This window comes from Capra hircus, chromosome 22 (genome assembly GCF_001704415.2).
Source record: "Capra hircus breed San Clemente chromosome 22, ASM170441v1, whole genome shotgun sequence".
Classification (NCBI taxonomy): domain Eukaryota; kingdom Metazoa; phylum Chordata; class Mammalia; order Artiodactyla; family Bovidae; genus Capra; species Capra hircus.
The window spans coordinates 38,505,232-38,532,065 of record NC_030829.1 but is presented as its reverse complement, the minus strand read 5'-3'; the positions used below and the strand labels follow the sequence as shown (position 1 = coordinate 38,532,065).

Here is a 26,834-nt window from a genome sequence, read left to right as displayed (position 1 = left end):
AAAGCTAATTCCAGGCACATCACCTGTCTTGGCTTCTCAGTCTTGTCCAAAAGGAAGCCAGGCAGGCAACGTACTTGGGTGTCTCTAAAACGACCCTTGAAATTCATTTGTTCCAGGAGCTCTATCTGGTATTTTGTGTTTTGTTTTCTGTTTCATTTTTCAATGGCTCTTGCAAGAGACTTCAACTCCAGGCACAGCTCTATGCGGCACATCCATAAATCCTGCCCGCTTCTCTGCCAACTCTCAGACAGGTCATAATGGGAGAGGGCAGATAAACAAATAAATACAAAACAGTGAAGAGCAGTCAATTCAGCAACTCAGCCTCATCCATCAGTCTTTCCCTCCATTGCCAGAGCCAAGCAGCCTCAAGGTTGTTTTAGAAACACAGAAGTGCATCAGTACTTAATGACGGTACATGCTATGGGGTAAAGCTGGCCCAGCTCCTGCTTCTCTACAGACAGGCTGAGAACACAAGGCAGACCCTCTATTGCTCTACAAAAGCACATCATTTCAACATAAATAAGAAAAGTACCTAGATGCTATAGTAAATAAGATTTTAAAAACCTACAAAACCAGGTTACTAACAATGTTTCTGATGACTGGCACACACATAATGGTAACCATGGGCTCTAGTGTCAGACAACCTGAGATCAAATTCTGGCTCTACCAGCTGCTGGCTTTGTCAGCTGAGCAACTTACTTCATCTTTCTGGGCTTCAGTTTTATCATCTTTCAAATGGGAACCATAACCAGGATTGGCAAGGATTGGCAAGGGAATTCAATGAGATAATGAAAGTCAACTGATGAACACGCTGCCTGCTCCAAGAACGTAATAAAAGTTAAATGTTATTTTTAAATTGACTATTATACAGCCATGAAAAAAGATAATTTTTCTTCTTTTATCAGCATCAAAGGATGTCCATGATATGCTGCTAAATCAGAGACTTCCAATGGTAGGGGTGAAGTGGGGTTGGGGCACAGGACTGTAACTTTTGATTGAGAACATCACAGGTACTGTAATAAAACTTTTTACTGATGATTGAGCTAGCACAGGTTTGACTTTTGCATAAGTAGAAAGATTGAAAACAACTGTGAAATGAAACAAATGGGTTATTAACATTTTTTAGTTATTTTCCATTTTAACATGGAAATCAAGGCGCTATCTTTACAAGCATAGGTATATCAAAAAATAGCTGGAAAGACATAAACCAAAATTTAATAGTGGTTGTCTAGCATGATGAGATTAGAGGTATTTTCCTAACCATTCATTTCCATTTTTTCCCTATTGTCTAGTTTTATAATTGACATGTTTGACTTTCACAGTTATATAAAACACCCCTTTCTACGTGGGAAAATGACAAATTTTACTTTTTACTGAGACAAGATGCATGTAAATTTCTTAAATAAAAAGCATCTTTGGATCTTAAAGATATTTTTTGTCAGAAAGTAAGGGGAACTTAGGCAAATTTAAGAAACATCTGAGGCCATGACCTATAGTAAGTGGTGGTAGGTTAGGAACAAAAGTAGTTCCCTTGCCCTTTTCTATGTCCTTTTCCCCTGCCTTGACCTTGTACCTTCCATCCCCGTGTCTAGGCCCCACACTGGGGAATGGATTGATTCCGTAACTTTCGATCCTCTTTTACCATTTACTTCTACACAGCAGGTGGGCACTATATCACCACTCTTCCACTCTTGTATTCATACCAGCACTTTTCTGTTGCAGATTTATAATGAGGTTGTATGTCTAAGTGTGTGTGTTTGGAATTTAATCTTGACAGCAAGGAAGATTCTACTACAGATGAAGAAACTGAAGCTCAGAGGTGGCTGAGGTCCCACAGCCAGTTTGCAGCCAAACCAGAATCCACCCCCACTTTCAGACACTCAACTCATCCTCTTGCTTCCGGTCCCCAACCTTTCTGACACCAAGGACCAGTTTCATGAAAGACAATTTTTCCACAGACTGAGGAGAGGGGAATTGTTCTGGGATGATTCAAGTACATCACATATATTGTGCACTTTATTTCTGTTACTATTACATCGGCTCCACCTGAGACCATCAAGCATTAGCTCCCAGTAGCTGGGGACCTCTGCTAGTCTTAACCACTCGGCCCTCGGCTCCCTCCTTCCTTGCCTGGTTTTTCCCATAGGAATAAGTACCTTTAGAATGGCTGGTTACTCTTTTCCTAGGCCACTGAGGAATCATAGTGGTTTTGCCCATGATTGCCTATGAAAATGTATAGCTTTATTTTAGAAAAATAGCCAGGTTACACACACATCTACTTTTCTTAGATAACAAAAAGTTCAGTGATAAAGATGAAATGATATATGTCACTCTGTGCAGAGGACACCTGCAGGTTTTGCCTGCCAACCATCCATCCCCTTCTGTAACAGCACCTCAGTCCGAGAACACCTTTATCGCTACACGCTATTTCGCTGGGGCTGTCACTCACGGGACCGTGTGCTTCCTTTGCCAAGTGGTGAACTGGGGCCTGCACTTGGCATTCAGACTTCCCCTTCTGGGGTTCAGATTCAGAGAGGGGAAGCATAAGAAAGGGATGGGGTTGGAGTAGATTCATGCCAGTGATGGGGTATGCATTATATCCTGCTACCCAGCTTCCTGACGCTAAGCTATCCTGCATCCCATCTTTTCTCTAGATGGTTTTTCTCTTTTGATAACAAAACAACAGTTGTTGTTGTTATTAGGGCTTAATTAAGCCACAGTCAGTTTCTGTTACTCGCAATCAATGAACTGTGTTGGATACACCATTCAAATTTAGTGTGACAAAAACTAACTGAGGCTTTGTTAGAGAAGATCAGCTGAAAATAAAATGAAACAAAACTAAATTCAGTCATAGCAGTGGTACTGGCCGCAGTCCAGACAGCAGCTGTCCTGCTCTAACACGGTGCTGGTCTGCATGCCTTCTACCGTGCTCTACACTCCCTGGCCCCACCAGATGCCCCCGTGTGTCCTTCCAAGCAGGGTCTCAGTGAGGAAGGTTCTGTAAGACCTTTCCATCTGCCTCTTTTCGCTGCTGTCAGGGCCAGCCTGTGAAGGAATGAAAATTAAGCAGGTAAATGGGGAGGGAGGTGAGGATTAGAATGGAGGGTGAGAGGGCTTATGTTTCACAATTTGTCTTAAAAGAGCTGAGAGTTAGAAAAATGTGGGGGCCCTGGAGAAACGGGGTGGGGGGCTCTCTGATGCCTTAGCACTGTGGCATGGAAACAGGATGAAGTTGCTGAGCTAGATCTCAGAGCATCCACCTTGGTGCCCAGCCCTCAAAGCCATCATGAAAGAGATTAAGGGATTAATCTCCTGCCCTGCTTGATCTGCTTTGCCACAGGGAACCTTGGTCTCCCTCTGTCCTGGCCCAGCTCTGCTTCCAGGCCTGACTAGCTTGCAATGAATGCTGGGCAGCTGGGCTCAGACTGGGCTGGATATGGGTGGGCACAGATGGAAAAAGGACAGTGACTTCCCACTCCCTTTATTTAAAAAAAAAATGCTCATCACTACTTTAGCAGGTTGACAAAGCATCTCAGAACTTTTGGAGAAACAGTTTTTGTTTGTTTGTTTAAATTGTCATTATCACTTGTAAACTGGGATATGTCAGGGTTGGTATGGTGGGATGGAGAGAGAGAGAATATGTGTAGGGGAGTGGAGGTTGAGAATTTAGGAGAATGTTTTGCCTCTTAAGCATACATTCCCCCTTCTATTAGAAAGCATCCCAGTTTCATAATGGGAAACCAGGCCATTTCAACACAAATGGTTCCAGTGGAACTGAACCTGCTCTCCAGCTCCAGAGGTGGTGTCTGTCCTGGGTCTGATCCTTGGTCTACCTGAGCAAACACTGACATAAAAGCAACTGGGTCCCAGAGGAAGGGATGGGACTCTGCAACTGGGCAGAGGAAGAGATGCTAGCTCTCCACTGCCCAAGAATGAAAGGAGAGAGAGAAAGGGATGAGTAATCAACTTGGAGCATTCCCAAGTGATATATCAATCCTGATGCCTTGACTAGGGACCTTTGCTTCAGAGGATTAGGCTTCCCAAGAAACATGAATCTCAAGACACTCTAAGCTTTACTAATGAATACAGTAAATAATTAATACCCAACATTAGTTCCTGTTACTCAGATCTCAATATTAAATATTCAGTAATTTCTTTATGTCTATATTCTTATCAGACTAAACAGAAGCCCTTTCAAATAAACTAGCCATTATAGAGGAAAATATCAGGACCACTATAGATATCATGGTAATTTCCAGAGACTCATTAGCAAGTTGATGACTATTAATTTTCAATTTTAATTAATAGATAGAAATGGTGCTTTCTTGTAATTTATATCATTAGTCAAATGAGCTTTCTAATTAAGATCTGCAATCTGCAAATTTACAAACTCATGAATTACTCTAAACATGGAGAATTATTGATAAGTGTCTGCTTGGTCTCAACTGGTTTCCAGATTTTGACAAAAGGGGGATAATTGGTTTCAAGCCCTGGCAGTTTCTAAACAGAACCTTCTTAAATATATTTAGATTATTCACTGCCACACAACCACTATAATCACAGATCTCATCTCCATTCTCCCTTAAATCTAACCAAAAAGTATGTCACATCAGATGAAGCACTAAGTTCGACCCTTATCGGCAATCATTAACAGTTTGTAAACTGAAAAAAAAAAAACACCTAAATCTGACATATATTAAAAAAAAATCAGACTTCTAAAACAGATCCAAATAGAAATTTCATTGAGGAAAATATAGCATGCAAAATGAGTCTGTGGATGGAACTAGCAAACATCAAGGAGATAAAGGCTGTTTACTATTAGAGGCTAATTAGCAAACCAATCAATAATATTTTCACAAGATCTCATTGCAATCTTGCTCCACTCTTTTCATGAAAGAAGGAGTCAAGTGCTTAGCAACAAGAAGGAGCATTTCATTGATTCAACCAGCGAACATTTTAAAAGCATCTACTGAGAAACACAGCACTCAAGGGCGGAATAAGCATGTGCTTATTGACTGAGGCAGGGACACCTGTGTTTTTGTTTTAAAACAATTTTCTACTTAAAAACTGAGTAAAGAAAGGAAAAAAGGAGGAAGGCATTTTAATAGCTGTGTGACTTTGAAAAATTGACCTAACTTCTCTGAGCCTCAGTCTCTTCATCAGTAAAATGGGAATATCACTGTTGTCAAGATTAAGCAAGATATGGTTCGTAAAACACTCACCACTCTTCCTGGTATAACAATTTACAGTTTCCCTCACCCCTTGAACAAAATGCTCCTTTATACTCCTTAAAATTATAATCAGTCACAGACCCCTTGACCTTGGGAAGGATGGCCCTGTAGAAGGCCAAAGCTACTGTTCTCACTGACCAGTATTTCAGAAACCCCGGACTTCAGGTTTGAGCAGTGTTGGCATTCTTCTGTCTGGTGAACCTTACCTCGTAGTAACTCTGGACAGCATTCATAAAGGCTTCGTCAGCCACAATTTGGGTTTCCCCATTGAGGAAAGCCTGAAACCGGTCCTTGACTGTCTGCAGCTGTTGTTTGCTGATCTGTAAGAAACAGAGAAGGAGGAGATGGTGAGGACCTTCTCTAAACAAGGGTCACAGTTACTTTATATTGAGGATGCCAGGCCCATTGGCATGCTGGAGCTGGCGTGTACTGGCGTGTGGAAGCTGATTGCTGTATTTGCAGAAATTCTGTGAGGCAGCTGTTAAACGTATCATTACTAAAAATTAATATAAATTAGAACTAAATTATATTAAAAACAAAATTCAAAAACTCAGAATTCAATGCTTCCTGATTCTTTGATTATCTGTGTTTTTGAGATTACTTACATCTATTGTATTTCCATGGTGGAAATGATAGATAATGGGGTGCTACAATACATTTCTTCCCAGTTTTGCATTCAATTATGTTTTTTACTTTGAGAGGTAGATATCAGCCAAGGTGGGAGTCTGTATTCTACAGACATTGGCAAATGCTACAAATCAGAGTTGGATTTTGTTGCTGTTTTTGTTTTTTTGAGATCTGTTTTCTTGTTTTTGACACACCATTGCACAAGCCCCTCAAAAAGGCTGAAATATCCTGCTTTAAAAAGATATAATAATCAAAACAGCATGATACTGGCATAAAAATGGACACATAGATTAATGGAACAAAATTGAGAACCCAGAAATTAACCCACATATATATGACTCACTAATATACGGCAAGGGAGCTAAGAATGCTTAATAGGGAAAGGACAGTCTCTTCAATAAATGATGTTGGAAAACCAGATATTCACATGCATCAGGATGAAACTGCACTCCTATCTTCTACCACTCACACACAGAGACACACACACAAACACTTCCCTGATAACTCAGTTGGTAAAGAATCCGCCTGCAGTGCAGGAGATCCTAGTTCAATTCCTGGGGTCGGGAAGATCCGCTGGAGAAGGGATAAGCTACCCACTCCAGTATTCTTGGGCTTCCCTGTGGCTCAACTGGTAAAGAATCTGCCCGCAATTTGGAAGACCTGGGTTCTATCCCTGCGTTGGGAAGATCCCCTGGAGAAGGGAAAGGCTACCCTCTCCAGTATTCTGGCCTAGAGAATTCCATGGCCCATGGTGTCGCAAAGAGTGAGACGTGACTGAATGACTTTCACTTTCACAAAATTAATTCAAATATGTTAAAGATTTAAATGTAAGACCCGAAACTGTCATACCACTAGAGGAAAACATAGGGTAAAGCTTCTTGACATTGGTCTTGGCAATGATTTTTTTGGATATCACACCAAAATCACAAAGAATAACATCAAAAATAAACAGATGAGACTACATCAAACTAAAAAGCTGTGACATAGCCAAAGAAACAATCAGCAAAGTGAAATACAATCTGTAAGGAGAAAGTATTTTCAAATCATCTACCTGGTAAGAGGTTAATACCCAAAAGACATAAAGAACTCATATACCTCAATAGAAAACAAAAAAGATTTAAAAAATGGGCAGAGGACTTGAATAGACATTTTTCCACAGCAGACATACAAATGGCCACTAACTACATGAAAAGACCCTCTATTTTACTAATCATGAGGGAAATGCCAATCAAAACTGCAATCACTGCACATCTGCTAGAGTAGCTATTATCAAAAAGATAAGATACAAGTATTGGCAAAGGTGTTGAGAAAAGGGAATTCTATTAACTGTTGCTAGAATTGGTACAGCCACTATGGTTTCTGAAAAAATTAAAAATACAACTACCATATGCTCTAGCAATCCCACTTCTAGGTATACATTCCCAGGAAGGGAAGGAAGTCACTCTCTTGAAGAGATAACTCCTTCCCATGTTCACTGCAGTATTATTTACAATAACCAAAATATGGAAACAACCTACTGCTCATCAATGTATGAACAGGTAAAGAAAATTTGATATGTATACATGTGTGTGTGTACATATGCACATACATATATATAGTACATACATACATAGGAATATTATCATACGTACACAGACACACACATTGGAATATTACTCAGTCATAAAAAGAAAATCCTCCTTTTGCAACAACACATATGGACCTTGAAGGCACTATGCTAAATGAAACAAGTCAGACAGACAAAGACAAATATTGTATATTCTCACATATGCAGAATCTAAAACACCCGAACTCATAAAAAGAGAGACGTAGAGACTACAACAGTGGTTACTGGGGGCTGGGGGTGGGGGAAATGGGGTCAAAGAGTGAAAATTTCTAGCCGTAAGATGAGTAAGTTCTAGGATTCTAATATGTATAACATAGTGGCTACAATTTATATTACTCTTTTAAGTATTTGAAAGTTGTAAAGAGAGTAATGTTACATGCTATCACCACAAAAGAAAAATGGTAATTATATGAGGGGATAGAAGTGTCAACTAACCTTCTTGTGATAAGATTCTGCAGTATATGCATGGACTGAATTGCCACACTGTACGTCTTAAACCTATATATGTTTGTTCTTGTCTGGAGAATCCCAGGGACGGGGGAGCCTGGTAGGCTGCCGTCTATGGGGTCGCACAGAGTTGGACACGACTGAAGCGACTTAGCAGCAGCAGCAGCATGTTATATTTCAATCATATTTCGATAAAGCTTGGGGGTAAGTATCCTGCTAAGTGCAGCATGGAAATAGACAAAAGTTTTTAAACTGTACTGTTATTCCAGGGTGTGGCATAGATAATTGGAGCAGTAGGTTATATGTGATTCTCTGACCTCATCAAACTTGCCTTTCTTCCCCACTTAGGAAAACATCCCTGAAAGATTCCTATTTATTTTCTCTTTTCCATCCCTTATCTAGCTGTGTTCCACTGTCTTCAGTCTAAGGAAGCCCTTCCCAAACCCTAGCCTCTATCTGCCTGCTAAGTAGTTCCAGGCCACATCATGTATTCTAACTACTTGTTAGTTATGATCAAATTTGTTAGATGATCTGTCTCTTCTTGCTATTTTGTTCACTGATGTTTCCCCAGGGCCAACTTAGTGCCTTAATACATGTCAGGTATTCATGTTAAATGGATGAATGAATGAAGTGTATGGAAGATAAATTATTTTTGAACATCCTTTCATTATTTCTAATTTATCTAAAAAGAAAGTCAGCTAAAAACTTTACTCTTTTAAGTTATTTATACAAAGTCATGGGTTTCTCTGGTGGCTCAGACAGTAAAGAATCCACCTGCAATGCAGGAGACGCAGGAGATCAAGTTTGATCCCTTGAGTTGGGATGATCCACTGGAGAAGGGCATGGCAACTCACTCCAATATTCTTGCCTGGAGAATTCCATGAACAGAGGAGCCTGGTGGGCTACAATCCATGGGGTCACAAAGAATCGGACATGACTCAGTAACTTTCACGTTTCGTACAAAGTCACACCTCCTACTTGAGCATAGGATGCTGTGTCTGAGAACTGCTGCTCTAGTAGAAAGACAAAGATCATTTCAGGCCCAGTTCTATCAACCACTGCATCATCTTGGAAAAGTGACATGTTTTCCGAGTTGGCCAAACTTACATTTCATTGCTGGAAGAGGGCCATGATTAAATAAATAAATGTTATCTCATCCTCAGTTTTCTCACTTGCAAAATGGTAATAATCCTAATTACTCACTACCTTGGGATAGTTATAGCTATTCAGTGACATGATACGAGTTCTTTTTTTTTTTTAATTATGAGTTTCTATATACATTGAGAGTGTTTTCATCACTTGAGTCAAAGAAAGTCTTGCTAGTAGAAAATAAGGCTAAAAGCTATAGGAGACTGAAGCCTGCTATGAGTTTTGACTCCATCAGGAAATGAATTGAAGCAAAACAGATTTTTGAGAACAGATATACACGAAAGTTGGGGTGCTTTAGCTAATTTTTTGTACTTTGGGAGAACTGGGGAATGGTGAATTTGGAGGCAGACGTAGAGGGCTTCCCTGGTGGCTCAGTGGTAAAGAGCATACCTTGCAAGGCAGGAGATGCAGGTTCGACCCCTGGTTGGGAAGATCCCCTGTAGAAGGAAATGGCAACCCACTCCAGTATCCTTGCCTGGGGAAATCCCATGGACAGAAGAGCCTGGAGGGTTAGAGTCCATGGGGTCACAAAAGAGTCAGACATGACTTAGCCACGGAGCAGCACAAAGGAGTTAGATTTGTATCAGATTCATAGTTGTTTTGTTCTAGAATACCACTGGCCAATGTCAATGTAATTTTACATTTTATAATAAATTTTCATTTTCTGGTCACATTTCAAAAAGTAAAAAGCAGGTAAAATGAATTTTCGTACACTTCATTAGTCCCAACATGTCAAGATACTATCACATTAATTGTGACTATTAGAGAAATTATTAATAAAATAGTTTACATTCTTTTTTTATACTATGTCTTGAATTCAGTGTGTGTGTGTGTGTGTTTTAGTTGCTCAGTCATATCCGACTCTATGTGACCCCATGGACTGTAGCCCCCCGGCTCCTCTGTCAATGGAATTCTCCAGGCAAGAATACTGGGAGTGGGTTGCCATTTCCTTCTCCAGGGGATCTTCCCAACCTAGAGATCAAACCCGGATCTCCTGCATTGCAGGTGGACTCTTTACCAGTCTCAACCACCAGGGAAACCCATGTACACCTAAAGTACATCCCAATTCAGAATAACCCCACTGCAAGTGTTGAGTAACCACAGGTAGCAAGTGTACAGCATGGGCCTAGAGCATGGAATAGGCTCTAGGCTGCTTCTAGGCTGCTTAAAGCTTTACTTTTCTAACCTGAGTATATTGATTATCAGTGGAATTGGACAGAAAATCATAGTTATAGTTATATACACTGAAATATCAGGCAGCAGTTGATTTGCTCACAAAGATGACACCATCACATGAATTTCTTTTAAGCAGGCTGATTTAAGTCACAAATTTTACAGTATAGAACCAACTGAAGCATCTCACAGAAGTTCTTGCTCAGAATTCCTTCCAAGTCTGGATCCATACCAATTCAGCAAGATTTGGGAGCTGGATGCAGTGAGGTGATGGGGCAGGAATGGAAAGGAAAACAATAAACTGTGCTTTTGCCGTAAGTGCTTCAATAATTAACATAAAATGAGGTGCACACAATCTCGAAGACAGGGATTGTTGACCCAAGCCAAATCCATTATCACTCTTACCTTTTGTTAAACAAGCCTAGTGCTCATTTATTTAAGAAATATTTACAGATAACTTATTGCCTGCCTGGCCCTGGCCCTGCCCCAGGCCCTGAGACCAACAAAACATACCATTTCTCATCTCACCCACCAGGGCTAGGCCCTGGGGAATCAAAGGCAGTAAAGGATTGCCCTCAAGGACCCTGCAGTCTAGATGGAGAGGAAAAGCATACCAAAAACACATAAAAGTATGGTTTAGGGTTTCAGAGGAGAGAGATTACAGATTATAAAAATCTCAAAACCAAATCTGAAATAGATATATGTATATAAGTGACTGAATCACTTTGCTGTACACCTGAAACTAACCAAACATTGTGAATCAGCTACGTATACTCCAATGTAAAAAATTTTTAAATTCGCACAAATGGAATAGTTTATCTAAAAAAAAAAAAAATCCCTGCCAAAAAGAGAAGGCCTCTAGGAATATTCATTTCAATTGAGTTTGTAGAACTCAAGTCATGAAGCCTCACAAAACATCCCCACTTCCCTGGATACCCCAAGCTCCAAGCAGGAGAGTTAAGGACATGAATTCTAGTATGTGTTTATGTCTGCACTTGACACCTGCCCATCCATGTTCACTTCTTTTCTCACCATGAATCAAACAAACATTGCATCCATTAGTCAACTCACTAGTTGTGTCTCACTAGGCAAACAACTAACCTCTGCATACCTCGGATTTTTATCTGTAAAATGGGGCCAATAGTGACCTCATAGGATTGTTCTCAGGGTGAACTGGGATAAGTAAAATATTCATTACAGAACCTGGAACAACATGAATGCTCAATGAACATCAGTTACTGTGATGATTAATTCTCATCTTTGAGTCTTTGCCTACCATTCCCTCAAGAAAGCATGCCTACGGGAAAATTCATTATGTATCCACAAAATTGAGGCCATGAACTGCTTCCCCAGGTGGAATTTTCTACTTGTTCATATCTTTGGTCACAACCCCAAGTGTACATGCACTGCACTATGAAGCTGTTCTAAGCACCAGTCCTTAGAGGTGGGGTTAGGAGCCAGGAGTTGAAAATGTGGGCTTGGAGTCAGAGAGATGTTAGTACAAATACTAGTGATTCCCCTCATTTCCAAAGTGGGTGACCTTGGGAAAGTTATTATCCCTAGGCCTTTGTTCTTCCTGTGTTGGACTAGCCAAAAAGTTCATTTGGGCTTTTCTGTGAGCTGTTATAAAACTCGAATGGATTTTTTGGCTAACCCAACATAACATGGGGATTACAAAACCTACTTCTTAAGGCTTCTCTGGAGAGATGACTAGGACGTGGGGTGATGTAGCCAAGGATCTTAGCACACTCTCCAGATCAAAAGAAGAGTCCAGTGACAAGGGGCGGACCACAGAGCAAACGTCCAAGGCCCTAAACAATGCGGCCTCTGTACACTCCCAGCTTCTGGTCCCACTGTGTTCTCCACTTACTCTGCTCCGGCCACACTGACCTCTTTTCTCCTTCTCAATGCACCTTGACCTTTCTTGCCCAGAAGACTTTGCACCTGCCATTCCCCCTGCCAGGGATGCTCTTACCCTTCCTCTCCCCAAGGCTGTCAACTTCTCACCCTGAGGACTCAGCCTACCTGGTATCTGCCAGGAAGGTCTTCTCAGCTCACCCCACCTACCATGCTGCTCCCCCAAACTGCTCTCTATCAAGTTGCCCTAGACCCTGTGCATTTCCTCCACAACCATTACCACAGTCAGCATACATCTTTTCTAAGATCAATTTAACTGAATTATAACCTGCATGTAGAAAAATATACACCCTAAGCACAGAGCATGAGACATCTTCACACAGTGAAATTTCCTGTGGAAATAATTCTCTTTTCAAGATGACCTAGACCCCAGAAGCTCCTGTACTTTCCCAAACGAATTGCCCCTCTCCAAAGGTGACCTGACTTCTATCATCAGAGACAGATTTTGGCTATTTTTGAACCTGATGTCAGTGCAGTCAAGCATTACGAGATTCTGGCACATGGTTGGGGGTAGCAATAGCTTGTCCACCCTCATTGCTGAGTAGTAAAACACGATATAACTTTGTTCTTTACCCATTCTTCTATTGATGGACATCTGGACCTTGTTTCTCTATTTTATGATTCTACTAACTTTTCATTGTTTATCTCCCCATAAGAGCATCTGTTTCACAGGTAATGAGAATCACATCTGTCTTGCTTACTGCTGTGCTTCTAGTGCCTGTCACAAAATGAGCTCTGATCAAATATGTGTTGAATCAATATATAAGGTTACTAAGTGGTTAATAAATCCCAGGCACCGTGTTAAAACTGGAAGAAGAAAAAAACTGACCAAGGCACAATCTTAGTTCTCATTTTTCTCATAGTATAGTCAGAGATCATATTCATCCTTGATTCCTTAGTATCCTTTCACTGAGTGTATGAGTGAATGAAAATCTCTCTTAGGAACTCCCATAAATAACCAGACTAAGAACCAATCTGTAGGATAGAATTTCTCTCTGGATAAAAGTAACTGACCTACATAGGATTGAATCCTGAAGGTGACCTTGTATGAACACACCAAGATAATTGGCCAAGAGTAGCTGACTGAACAACTCTAAATAGACAAACAGGCCTCTATGAGCTGCTTATGAACAGAATCCTCCTAAAATAGAAGCCCATCTCAAAGCACTCAATATGTATGGAATCCTCTTGTGCATCAGATCAGAATTCAGAATTGAAGTAATGAGTTCCAAGAGCAGAAAACCTGAAAGATGAAAGGTAATTATTGCAGAGGAAAGTGCTGCAGTGGCGTTTGCTAGAACTATTCAAGCATTCTTGGTTCAATCCACCTCATTAAGCGAGGCCTGAAAATTTCCCCTGCATTTCAGACAGTATGTAATCTACTGCAGCATTCTGGAGAAGTATCTAATGGGACCCACAGTGTAGAGAAAACCACACGTTCTAAGGGCTGGTCTCCGGAGAGGCAATGTTGAAGTCAGAGTAAGCTCAGGTCAAATCCCAACCTGAATACAAGTCCTTGGGCATGCAGTTAACTTGGGTTTTCCCGTCTGTAAGTAGCAAATGATCTTATCTACTTTGTAGGGGTTTTGTGAGAATGAGAGGAAATATATATAAGAGAGCATAGCACATGGTACAGAGTAAGGGCTCAGTGAATAAACAAAAATAAGAAGTATTATTGTTACCATTGAGTTTTTCCTTTTTCCCTTTCAATCTTTTAATCTTATTTCAATGCTTTTTTTTTCTTGTTTATTCAATCACTTGAAATTATTACATTTACCCCTTCTTGTTCCTCCCAATTTAGAGGCTGAAAAGCCAACTACTCTTTTCCCAGCATCCTTGCAACATAGGTAGCCGTGTGACAGAGGCAGAAAAGTACTGAGGGTCTTCTGGAAAAGCTTTTGAATGAAATTATCATAAAAAGGAGTACATCTGGGAGTGTAACACTTTCCTTCCTGGCTGCCTCCCTCTTTTGCTGAGAATAAAGGTATTTTGTCTAGACTTGTACAGTTTATTGGGTAACCATGAAAGAAGGTTGATGTTGGTACTTTTGAGGAGCTGCTTGAATGTCTGTAAACACCCGTCTGTGGCTTTCTCGGTATGTGAGAAGAAAAGGAATCACTATTTGGTTAACTCATTGTGTGTTTTCTGTTACTTGCAGGCAAATGCTTTCCTAATGGATACATGTGGCTTCTCTAGGCATGAAAGAAAGCATGCTTCCTAAAGTGCTTATTGGTTAATATGTTTCCTGTGACAGGAGCAATGTATTATGAAGGAGGGAAGAAGCAATGCTTACTAAAAGAATGAGTCTAATATCGTAGCATTCTAACAACTGGGAAAAGGTAACAAAAATTGTTTTTGAGTGTAAAGAGAAGTTTCAATTACACACATACATGAAATCCTTCTCTAAAGTACAAGGTCAGCACTGTAGATTACAACATGAGTTATGATTTTTCTTTATCAAAAAAGAAACTTGGGGGGACTTCCCTGGTGGTTCTCTGAACCAAAATCCCAGCACAGGGGGCCAGAATTCAACCCCTGGTTGAGGAACTGGACCCCACATACCACAACAGAAGATGCCACATGCCGCAGCTGAGACCCAATGTAGTCAAATAAAAAGTAAATTTTTTTTTTAAGAAATTTTTACTTCATTATAGAAAATAGGCAAAAATATCAACAAGTGCTTTAAAAACTAAAAGTTTAATCCAGAGCAATGAGGGCAATGTTGATTTAATTTCTTTTCCTTGAAGGTTATCAAAGTTTATGTTGTTGGCTCATTAATTTTATTCATAGATAAAATCTCCTCTTTCTACAACTAGACTAAAATATTTTGTACAATAAATGAACTCTTGCTTTCAGGAAAATTAAAAATCATTCTTATCAATTTCTACATCATGAACATGTATACAACATGTCCTGAAAAAAAGATGTTGATGTGAGTTTCAAGCATTTTGCTTGAGAAGAAAAATTTGAAAGGCTTCACCACATAAAAATATAATAATTCTGAAATGGAAGTTGAAGGTGCAAAATTATGGACGATGGGAGAAGTTACAATGCAGCTGTAACTCTGATTTTCTCTTTGCGACATGGTTTCCCAAATTCAACCATTCAGGTAATGCTTTCATGAGTATGCACTCTCTATATACCAACTATACTACTATTTACTTTAAATTTTGTCCCAAATGTATTTCAAATAGCTTCATTTTTAACTGAAACTTTAAACAATAATACCTGTGCAGGCCCTGGCTTTATAAACTAGCTATAGCTAACATAGGTATCTACTCTGGTCTTGTACACATCCACCACATTTTTAAAAGTGCTTCTTTAGAAAAAAATTTTAATCTGCTATATATAAATGTTCTTGCTCAATTCTTTTAAATTTAGGGCAGCAGCTGAATGTCTTTACATTAATTACTACCTGTAAAAAAATTAGCTCTGAACTTTTAATTCATTAAATAACAGAAAGTCAAACCAACCATATTACTCCTAAAAAACTGTTGGGGCAGAAGAGAAAGAACAAAGTATTCTATGACCCAAGAAAAGTGACCTTCATAGGAGAATTTAAACACTGATTAAGCTGGAATTCTCTGAGAAAATATTTAGTAAAAGAGAAAAAAATTAGGAACAGATGAATCTAGAGAATGAATCAGATTAATAGTTGGATTAAAGATGGGATGAGAGGAGGTAAAGGGCACAGTACAGGTAGAAGCAAAGAACAGGAGGAGAAGGAGATAACTTGTATACACACTGCAAAGCTCTTAAAAGTTGGATTAAACGTCCTGCCCTTTAATGCAATACTCACAGTTAAAAGGAAAAAAAAATTACATTCTTTCCAATTTGGAAGCACTGAGGCAGCATTCAACTCGAACATTCTGACAGGTGGTTAAAGATGGAAGCTTAGACCCAAGTCCTCATGGAGAGTTGTTCTAGTTGCCACATGTCTCAGATATTTTGGTTTCAAGTCTCTTTATACTTTGATAATTTATTGAAGACTCCAGAGAACATTTCATTATGCAATTCACATCTGTTGATGTGTATTGTAATAGAAATTAAAACTGGATAGTTTTAAATATTTATGAATTCATGGAAAATAACAATATAGTTACCATGTGTTAAATCTAAATAACACTTCAAGAAAATAACTGTATTTTCCCCTGGTGGCTCAGGTGGTAAAGAATCTGTCTGCCATGCGGGAGACTCAGGTTGGGAAGATACCCTGGAAAAGAGAATGGCTACCCACTCCAGTATTCTTGCCTGGAGAATTCCATGGACAGCAGAGCTTGTAAGGCTACAGTCCATGGAGTCACAAAGAGTCAGACACAACGGAGCCACTTACACTTTCACTTTTCAAAAACAAAAATCAGTGAAATCAATGGCAACAGGATACAGTACTGAAAATCTCCTTAAAAAATTAGCAGGAGACAGCCGGATTCTCTTATCTGTCAGTCTGTTGTGATATGCGGTTTTGGTTGAAGCATGTGAAGAAAATCTGGCCTCCCACAGATAGATGGTTGAAAAGGGAGGAATATTTTAATAGCTTTTTGAGAGAGATATGGATTATCTTTGGTAATATACCACAGTTCAGCCAGAATATTTTCTTAAAAGTTAGTTGTGATGTAAAATTGGAAACCTCATCAAAGCGACTGGGGAACAGCAAGCTTTTATGCTGTGTTTAGAACATTGCCCGTATGGGCATATGTTAAAACACAACAGGATACAGTTTTTAGAAAGCAGTAGAAAGGTGGTGGTTTCTGTTGTTTAGTCGCTAAGTCGTGTCCGACTCTTGCAATCGGACCTGCATCTCCTGCACTGTAGGCAGCTTCTTCACCACTGAGCCACTTGGTAAGTCCCTGCGGGAGGAATAAATTAGGAGTTGAGGATTAATATATACACACTACTATATATAAAATAGATAAAAAACAAGGACCTACTGTATAGTGGAGGGAACTTGACTTAATATTCTGTTATAACCTATATGGGAAAAGAATCTAGAAAGGAATAGATACACTGTATATACATAACTGAACCACTCTGCTGTACTCCTGAAACTAACACATTGTAAATCAACTGTGTGTGTGTGTGTGTGTGTGCGCGCACACACGCACACTTGGTTGTGTCCTACTCTTTGTGACTCCACAAACTGCAGCCCACCAGGCTCCTCTGTCCATAGAATTTTCTAGGCAAAAATACTGAAGTGGGTTGCCATTTCCTACTCCAGGGACCTTTCTGACCCAGGGTCATCTCCTGCATTGCATGCATATTCTTAATCACTGCACCACCTGAGAAGCCTACAGTCTATACCCTAATAAAAACTTTAATTTAAAAAATAAAATAAAAATAAAACAGCACAAAGTAGGAAATGAAGATGACTGTGATGTTTCCTCCTCTATCACCACTGAGCTATAGGACTATGGGCATCTTACCTAACTTGTCTTGACATGGGGATACTTATGTACACTCTAGGTTTTGGAGATTATATTAGATAATTCATTAAAACAAACTAAAGTTTGAAAATAAAGCTACAATATGACTTTTTCACCTTTTTTTTAATCATGCAGAGCAATGTCTAACAAGCCTACCCAGATATCACCACATTCTCATAGGTTTGTTTGACTTATTTATTTCTATTGAATAGAGCTCAGATTCTGTGAAGCTAGAGTTTAACTTACAGAGTATGGATAAGTTGCGAATGATTTCTGTCTGGTAGAAAGAGATCATCTCCAAAGTTGCAGAATTATTGACACTGACCAATTTTGAACAGAACTTAGAAAATAGATAAAAAACAAGGATCATTTTAGCATCCCTTTGCTGGCTGAATATATAAATCGCTTCTCCTCTAATACACTTTGAATTAGTTTTCCTTCCTTCTGGTCCTTTTAATAAATAGCTAAATAAATCTTTGGTAAATGCTCATTATGTATTTATTTGCGGTCATGTTTTCAATTTTTTGAAAAATATACTTTGACAATAGATAAAGACTTATCACAGTACTTGGCAGTTAAGTGCTACCAAGTAAGTGTTAGTCCTGTTCTCTCTTTCTCCAGGACTCCGTTTCTAATTTATAAGGAGGAAAGGTTGGACTAATGTTTACTAGGGTTCCATTAGCTTTGCTGGATGAGTCTGGCTGCTAGTGTGCATGGGACCTATTGGAGACAGGTAACCTCGGGCGAGGGAACACATGCTTACTTACTCACATAACCTGTAAGAAGGGGCTATGACAGGGTAGACACCACAGTCTCCCTGAGAATTGTTCACTGCCCCGAGGGCTCACAGCAGACAAAACTCCGAGGCCCACAGCAACTGAGCTGGGTGCTGCCAAGCACAAGAGCAGTGAATCTGTAGGCAAGAAATACTTTGAGGGTATGTCAGGACATGAGTGCGTTGACACACTTCCATTCAGAAATAGAGAAGTCATTCCTACGCAATCCTCTTCCTTTCCAAGAACAAGCAGCTTTAAAGTTGGGTATAGAAACCCAGAAAAGAGCAGATAATGTTGGGTCAGTCTCATGGGCCTCGGATAAATGGGAAACGACACACTGGACACCCAGCATAGGGAGCCGAGAATCCTGAAGCAGAAACAGAAGGAGGGGCTGTGTGGGACAAGGCTGCTGGAAACAGCACGGTAAATTCTGCTCGGAGGGCACAAAAGACAGGAGTGGGGAGAACGCTACTCCTGGGGGCCAGGACATGCTGTGTGGGTGTCGGGGGCAGATGGCAAGTTCGACCCCTGGGTCAGAAAGGTCCCTGGAGTAGGAAATGGCAACCCACTTCATATTTTTGCCTGGAAAATTCTATGGACAGAGGAGCCTGGTGGGCTGCAGTTTGTAGAGTCACAAAAGAGTAGGACACAACCAAGTGTGCGTGTGTGCGCACACATACGCACACACAGTTGATTTACAATGTGTTAGTTTCAGGAGTGGTTCAGTTATGTATATACAGTGTATCTATTCCTTTCTAGATTCTTTTCCCATATAGGTTATAACAGAATATTAAGTCGAGTTCCCTCCACTATACAGTAGGTCCTTATTGTTTATCTATTTTATATATAGGAGTGTGTATATATTAATCCTCAACTCCTAATTTATTCCTCCCGCAGGGACTTACCAAGTGGCTCAGTGGTGAAGAAGCTGCCTACAGTGCAGGAGACGCAGGTCTGATTGCAAAAGAGTCGGACACAACTTAGCGACTAAACAACAGAAACCACCACCTTTCTACGGCTTTCTAAAAACTGTATCCTGTTGTGTTTTAACATATGCCCATAGGGGCAATGTTCTAAACACAGCATAAAAGCTTGCTGTTCCCCAGGCGCATTGATGAGGTTTCCAATTTTACATCACAACTAACTTTTAAGAAAATATTCTGGCTGAACTGTGGTATATTACCAAAGATAATCCATCTCTCTCTCAAAAAGCTATTAAAATATTCCTCCCTTTTCAACCATCTATCTGTGGGAGGCCAGATTTTCTTCACATGCTTCAACCAAAACCGCATATCACAACAGACTGACAGATAAGAGAATCCGGCTGTCTCCTGCTAATTTTTTAAGGAGATTTTCAGTACTGTATCCTGTTGCCATTGATTTCACTGATTTTTGTTTTTGAAAAGTGAAAGTGTAAGTGGCTCCGTTGTGTCTGACTCTTTGTGACTCCATGGACTGTAGCCTTACAGGCTCTGCTGTCCATGGAATTCTCCAGGCAAGAATACTGGAGTGGGTAGCCATTCTCTTTTCCAGGGGATCTTCCCAACCCGAGTCTCCCGCATTGCAGACAGATTCTTTACCACCTGAGCCACCAGGGGAAAATACAGTTATTTTCTTGAAGTGTTATTTAGATTTAACACATGGAAACTATATTGTTATTTTCTATGAATTCATAAATATTTAACACTATCCAGTTTTAATTTCTATTACAATACACATCAACAGATGTAAATTGTATAACGAAAAGCAAACAGACCACAGGAGGACAGAGATGTTACAGAGGCCAGGCGTTCCATGTCTTTGCATCTCAGAGGTCATCTTCTGGAAGGAAACTCTCTTATTTTAGAAATGAATAAGAGACCAGAGTAGGCTTTTACCTCCTCTACCACACTGAAATTTCTTCTTTTTGGTCCCAGATTGAGTTTTGTTCATTTTGTTTTTGTTCTAAAGAAAACCTTCAATACCAAATTCTACCCATTCATACCCTAATATTGCTCACCTCCCTTGTCTCCCCCAATTCTCCACCAATAGTATGCTGACATCTGCTCTGCTAAGAAGTCTAGATATTTGGTGTGGGTGGAAAAGACGAGAAGCATCATTCTGGAACTTGTTGAAAAACTGAAAAAGGACAGGATGTCCAAAGGCAGGAGACAGACAAAGGTGAGAGGGGAAAAAGCATCTCCCCCTCTTGGCAATTTTTGCACAATGCATCCTTACAGTTTAACATCAACACCGACCAAATTTCTGGAGCTCAAATTCATACATCTCTCTATCCATTCACTTATTCATTCATTCACATTCAACCAATTATTTATAGTGCATCACTACATGTCAAGCACTGTTCTGGGCACTGAGGATCCAATGATAATTTTAAAAAGCAAAAAACAAACAAACAAACAAAAAACCCTTGTCCTTTTGGAAGGATGAAAGGATAAGGAAGATAGTCAACCAGAGTGGTTGACCCTCATGATACCTAATTGATGGTATGAGTTCATGAACAACGTTTTACTTAGTGTACAGTAAAAGAAGAGGTAAATTCTGACTTACAATTTACCATATAGTCTCCAAAGGGGGAAATAAAATGTCCCCAAGTGTGAAATTTGGCTATGAAGGACAATCAACTTTCTTTCTCTGGAAGGACATACAGAGTTATGCTATGTCACCCTGGACAGGAGGAAAAATAGCCAAAGAAATTGTCCTTGGTGCTTAATCACTGCATTCCAGGAGTTTTGAGTACATTCTAGACTGTTACTTTCCCAACAGCACCATCTTCCATCCTTCCAGAATGTTCATGTGGTTCCAAAAAGAAAACAAACAATGAAGAGTATGGCTCTCCCTGAATAAAGGTGACCCAGTCTGAGATCTAGGGGCGCATCAGTAAAAGGCTGACTTTGTTTCAAGCACAACTGGGAATGGTGCACACTATGTTTTTCCATCATCAAAAACTTCTATTTTTCCCTCCATGGACCCAAGTCTTGAAAGTTGTCTCCTTTCTAAAACTTTCTATTTATCACCTAATAATGTTTTCTCCCTTATTTTTTCACTAATTAAAGGCCAAGTAAACTTTGAGGTAGGGCTTCCCAGGTAGCTCAGCAGTGAAGAATCCCCTTGTGATACAGGAGACGTGGGTTCGATCCCTAGGCGGAGGTTGTCTGGAGAAGGAAATGGCAATCCACTCCAATATCCTTGCCTGGGTAATCCCATGGACAGAGGTGCCTGGAGGGCTACAATCCATGGCCTTGCAAAAGAGTCGGACATGACTTAGTGATTAAACAACAACAAACTTTGAGCTTCTAGCAGCAGTACCTTCACAATGAATTGGTAGAATTCCAACCCCAGTATTTTAGTTATCCTGGGATAATAAAGAAACAACAAATGAAAATCCAGGTTTGGGAGCTAGACAACAAGGTGTGGTTTGAATCCCGGCTCATCACTTATTAGTTGTGTGATCTCAGGCAATACACTAACCCATTAGTTATCATTATAAAGTTAGGTGAAAGTCACTCAGTCATGTCTGACTCTGTGACCCCATGGACTGCAGCCTGCCAGGCTCCTGTCCATGGAATTCTCCAGGCAAGAATACTGGAGTGGGTAGCCATTCCCTTCTTCACTGGATCATCCCGACCCAGGGATCAAACCTGCATTGCAGGCAGATTCTTAACCATCTGAGCCACTAGAGAAGCCCACAAGTTTTTAAAAAGCAATGCCATTCATTAAAGTATTACTTAAAAGAGCAAATGCCCACTACTGAGGACTGATTGAAAACATTACTGTATCACATGCAATGGAGAAGTATATAATTGTAAGAAAGGAATGGAGAATAGTTTAAGATACTGATATGGAATATCCTCCAGTATGTATTGTTAACAGGAAAAAAAAAATAGGCAGAGAAATGTGTGTATAGTATGATATTATTTATCTAAGAGAAAAGGAGAGAAACACGCACACATTTATAATTAAAAAATGAAAGATAAACCAAAGTTTAAAAGAAAATGGTTTCCAGATTGCAATCTCTGAATACCATTTCCCATGAAAACTGACCAGCGTTCCTCTGCTAATTCCCTGTCTGAGGCATGTAATGTACATGATGACCCCTATCTTACTAGAAATTAAGGGAGCTGTCAAAGACTGCTGGAATCTTGTTAAAAGGAATCAGGAACTAACTAGAGGAGGCTCTCAGTAGCCAGAGATGGATGACTTGAGAATCAATAAAAATAATAACTACCCAGAATGTCAAGCATGTTCAAATCATAACAGTACTCAAACAAAACAGAACAAGACCCATAACTGATTCTCTTCCACAGATGGTAAGGAACCAATCTTTTATTTTGATAGATTAAACTACCAAGCTTTTTTTTTTTTTGGCCTTTCTTGTGTGATCTGTACCTCAGAGTAAACAACAATTGATAAAAGAAACTGTCTTTATAGACTTCTTCCAACTAGTATGTGAAAAAAGAAAGAGTACCACCTGTCACAACCCCCCAAAATAATGAACCTAGGTAATTGTCATCCAGGGCTATTAAGATTCCAAAAGGAAGAAAACTAGTCATTATGTGACTACTGATAGAAATTCAAATACTGCCTTTGAGGGATTCCTGTAAAAGAATCAGATCTTAATGTGACAATCCACCACTGCATCCTATCACCAGTTTATGGGAATTGCAGATGGTCAAGTTAAAAAATTAAAAGGAGGTGCAATCAGCAAGTTCCAGACCATGGGAAACTGTTCAAAACAAATGACCTGATAAAATCAACAACAACAAAAAATCTGTAAGCAAAAATAACAATGAAATATTATTTTAACTTTAAAAGAGTGAGAGAGGAAAATCTAAAGATTAAAAAAAAAAAAAACAGAAGAGTCATACCAATCAATTACAATATATGGACCTCACCTGGAATCTGATTTGAGTGAACAAACGAAAAACATTTGTGACATCTCAGGGAAGTTTGAAAACTGGTTGGATTTTGATGTTATTAGGAATACTGTTAACTTATCAAGTGTAATAATGGTACCATGGGTTATGCCTAAAAGAACAGTTCCTTATATTTTGGAGATTCATACTAAAATATTTATGGGTGTAATGATACTATGTCTGGGATTCACATCATCATAGTTCAGTAAGGAGGCATGGGGAATGTAGAGGAAACAACTGACCGTGAAGTGACAGGTAATGGGTTGAAGGGCGGATACATGAGGGCTCCTGACACTGACCTCTCTACTTACTAAAAACATTTGATATTTCCATAATTGACAAATAGTTTTTCTCAAAGTAAATGAGTGATTGAACTCTGATGGTAGCTGTGTAAGGGGCAGGAGCAGGGAATGTTAGTGACCAGGGCTCTTCAGAGCAATTTAACTTCCCCACCATAACAATGCTGAGTCTCAATCTCCTAATACCACAAGTTTCACAGGCTTGTACTGTATTTTGAATAACTTAAAAAACTGGAATAGCCTCTTTACAGAAATGCAGTGTTCACCCAATTCATGTATGGTAAGATTTCTGGCCATTCCCCAAACTGAAAGAATCCATAAAAAGAACTCAATGTATCACCATTAAAGACCCATCAGCTTTCCACCTCCCTTCCCTATCTAAGGTGGTTATGTTAATGAACACAGAATCAGCACAAATAAGTAAGGAAATGGCCAGATCAAAATTTCCTTTCTTACTCTGCCTCAGCCTATTAAGAATTACACAAATGAGCTCTTCGAATCTATCAAGAGGTCAGCCCTCCCCAGTGCAAAGTTATGAGAAAAATATCTGATAGATGGATAATCATCATTAACAGTGAATTAACAGTGAAACTATGTCCCATGCAGACTATCTTGAGATGTTCGTTAATGACGGCTTGAAGCCATCACAATTAGCAAGACACAAATACACCAAGCATCTTAGACATTAAAGAGACATTAAAGAGAAAAACTCTTTAAAAAAACAAAACACAATGGAGTATTACTCAGCCATTAAAAAGAATACATTTGAATCAGTTCTAATGAGGTGGATGAAACTGGAGCCGATTATACAGAGTGAAGTAAGCCAGAAAGAAAAACACCAATACAGTATACTAACACATATATATGGAATTTAGAAAGATGGCAATGATGACCCTGTATACAAGACAGCAAAAGAGACACAGATGTATAGAACAGACTTTTGGACTCTGTGGGAGAGGGAGAGGGTGGGATGATTTGGGAGAATTGCAATGAAAGATGTATAATATCATGTAAGAAACGAATCACCAGTCTAGGTTCGATGCAGAATACAGGATGCTTGGGGCTGGTGCACGGGGATGACCCAGAGGGATGATATGGGTAGGGAGGTGGGAGAAGGGTTCAGGATTGGGAACTCATGTACACCCGTTGCGGATTCAAGTTGATATATGGCAAAACCAATAAAGTATTGTAAAGTAAAATTTAAAAAAAAACAAATAAAAATTAAAAACAAAACAAAACAAATAAATCTGGTGTTATGGAAAAAGCAATTCGAAGCAAATAATTTTTTCAGAAATGATTCATTTATTGTGCGATGTTAAAACATATCCATATTTTGATGTATCTTAAAAATCTCCTTAAAATAATGGAAAAAATTTTACAAGCCTGATTAATCAGCATTCAGAAGTTTTGAATTTAGAGTTTTAGTTAGTTTTAAACAAATTAAAAAATATATAAAAATGCACTTGCAGAACAACAGATTGACCTAAGAAAAGACAGCTACGCACTAGGTGGATTTCAACAAAAATCTTTGCATAACTGGTGGGAAGAACTGAAATATGGTTAACTTGATCTCCCCATAGTTCATTCACTGTTGATGATGATTATCCATCCGTCAAATATTTTTCTCATAATTTTGCAACACCCTCCCCCCACCGAAAAAAATGTGCAGCCAAAAAAACAAAAAAAGTGAAGCCAAATTTCCATTTGGATCTAAGGATCTTCCTAATGCATCATTTCCAGTTTTGATCAACTAGTGAAAAAAATCTCAGAACTGAGCCTTTGAGCTACTTATTCAGAAAGTGTTAAACAAAAATTTCAAAAATACTGAAGAATATAAGCAGGTAACTTTCACCAAAACATCAATTATAATTACCTTTTTATGATATCAAAAATATTTATGTACTGTTGAAAAATATAACAAAATATTATATTTCATTTTTTGTCTATTTTCTCCATTTACACTTTATTTTATTATGTATATAGTATATTAGTACAGTATTAATAAAAATAAATATAAAAGGGGCATTAGCAAAATGTTTTACTGATGGAGTGTGTGTTCAAAGGAGTTTACAGATCATAGATATAGCGATTAAAGATCTTCATCCTGGAATCAGACTGTTTGAATTCTAGACCCACTGCCCAGTAGCTATGTGGTCTTGAGAAAACAGATTGGCTTTTCTAAGCCTGAGTTTGTTTGTCAAGTAGGCATACTCTTAGTATCTTCATTGTGATTGTTGTAAAGGTTAAATGGAGCTACTATATGACATTGCTCCTTTGTCCCTGGAACGTGCAAGGTACACGAAACGATAGCTACTAGACTCCTCCTCCTCCTCTTCATTGCCATCCCTGTGGTCATCATGCCAAGATCACCATTATCAGGCCACACAGCAGGCTGGTCACTACCATCTATGTTATGCTCTAAATATTAAAATTTAAGTAAACTTCAGTGTGTCTTTGAGGGAATCTCACAGTTGTATAAGAGATTCCATAACTTATTTTGGCAGTTTTATCTTAAAGGCACGACTGCTCGACTAGGTCAGGTGTCCCTCAAGGCTCCTTTGAATAACATGGTATGTAACACACACACAGTCAACTCTGAAATAACTCAAGGGCAGAGATCAGAATACCTTTCCTACGAGTTACCTCCCTTAATTTGTTTACAAACCACAATATGTGATTGAAAACTAAGAGGCTCTTGGAAAAAATCAGCAAGGGCCCAATGATAGCACTTTTCACCATACGCATCCTTTCTCTAGCTTCCTCTCAGGTTCTGCTTGTGTGACAGAATTTTATGGTTTCTATAGCCCTGGGTTTCCTTAGATGAGAATAAACTGAGTTAAGATGGAATTGAGATAAGCATGCACTTTATTAGGGAGATATCCAGAAAGCTGGTGACTCCTAGAAAGTTACTCATTTCTCAATATTCACTTAAATGTTTCATGCCAGAAACAAAAACTCAAACAACCCAATCTTATATCTAAAGGTCCAAGGTCAGGGGTGGCAGCTGAGAGGAGCTACCCCACGTCCAAGGTAAGGAGCAGCAGCTGCACTTTGCTGGAGCAGCCGTGAAGAGATACCCCACGTCTAAGGTAAGGTAAGAGAAATCCAAGTAAGATGGGAGGCGCTGAGAGAGAGCATCAGAGGGCAGACAGACTGAAAGTACAATCACAGACAACTAGCCACTCTGATCACACAGACCACAGCCTTGTCTAACTCAATAAAACTAAGCCATGCTGTGTGGGGCCACCCAAGATGGACGGGTCATGGTGGAGAGGT

At 39.4% G+C, this 26,834-nt stretch overlaps 1 protein-coding gene across 22 annotated transcripts in view; it reads right to left on the bottom strand.

Moving 5' to 3' along the window:
- CADPS (calcium dependent secretion activator) overlaps window positions 1-26,834 on the bottom strand; it is a 480,914-nt gene that overhangs the window by 347,170 nt on the left and 106,910 nt on the right. For all 22 annotated transcript variants that reach the window (XM_018038339.1, XM_018038330.1, XM_018038334.1 and 19 more), the window contains exon 2: window positions 5,438-5,551. In XM_018038339.1, the coding sequence (XP_017893828.1) occupies window positions 5,438-5,551 (114 nt within the window). The remainder of the gene's footprint in view (window positions 1-5,437; window positions 5,552-26,834) is intronic.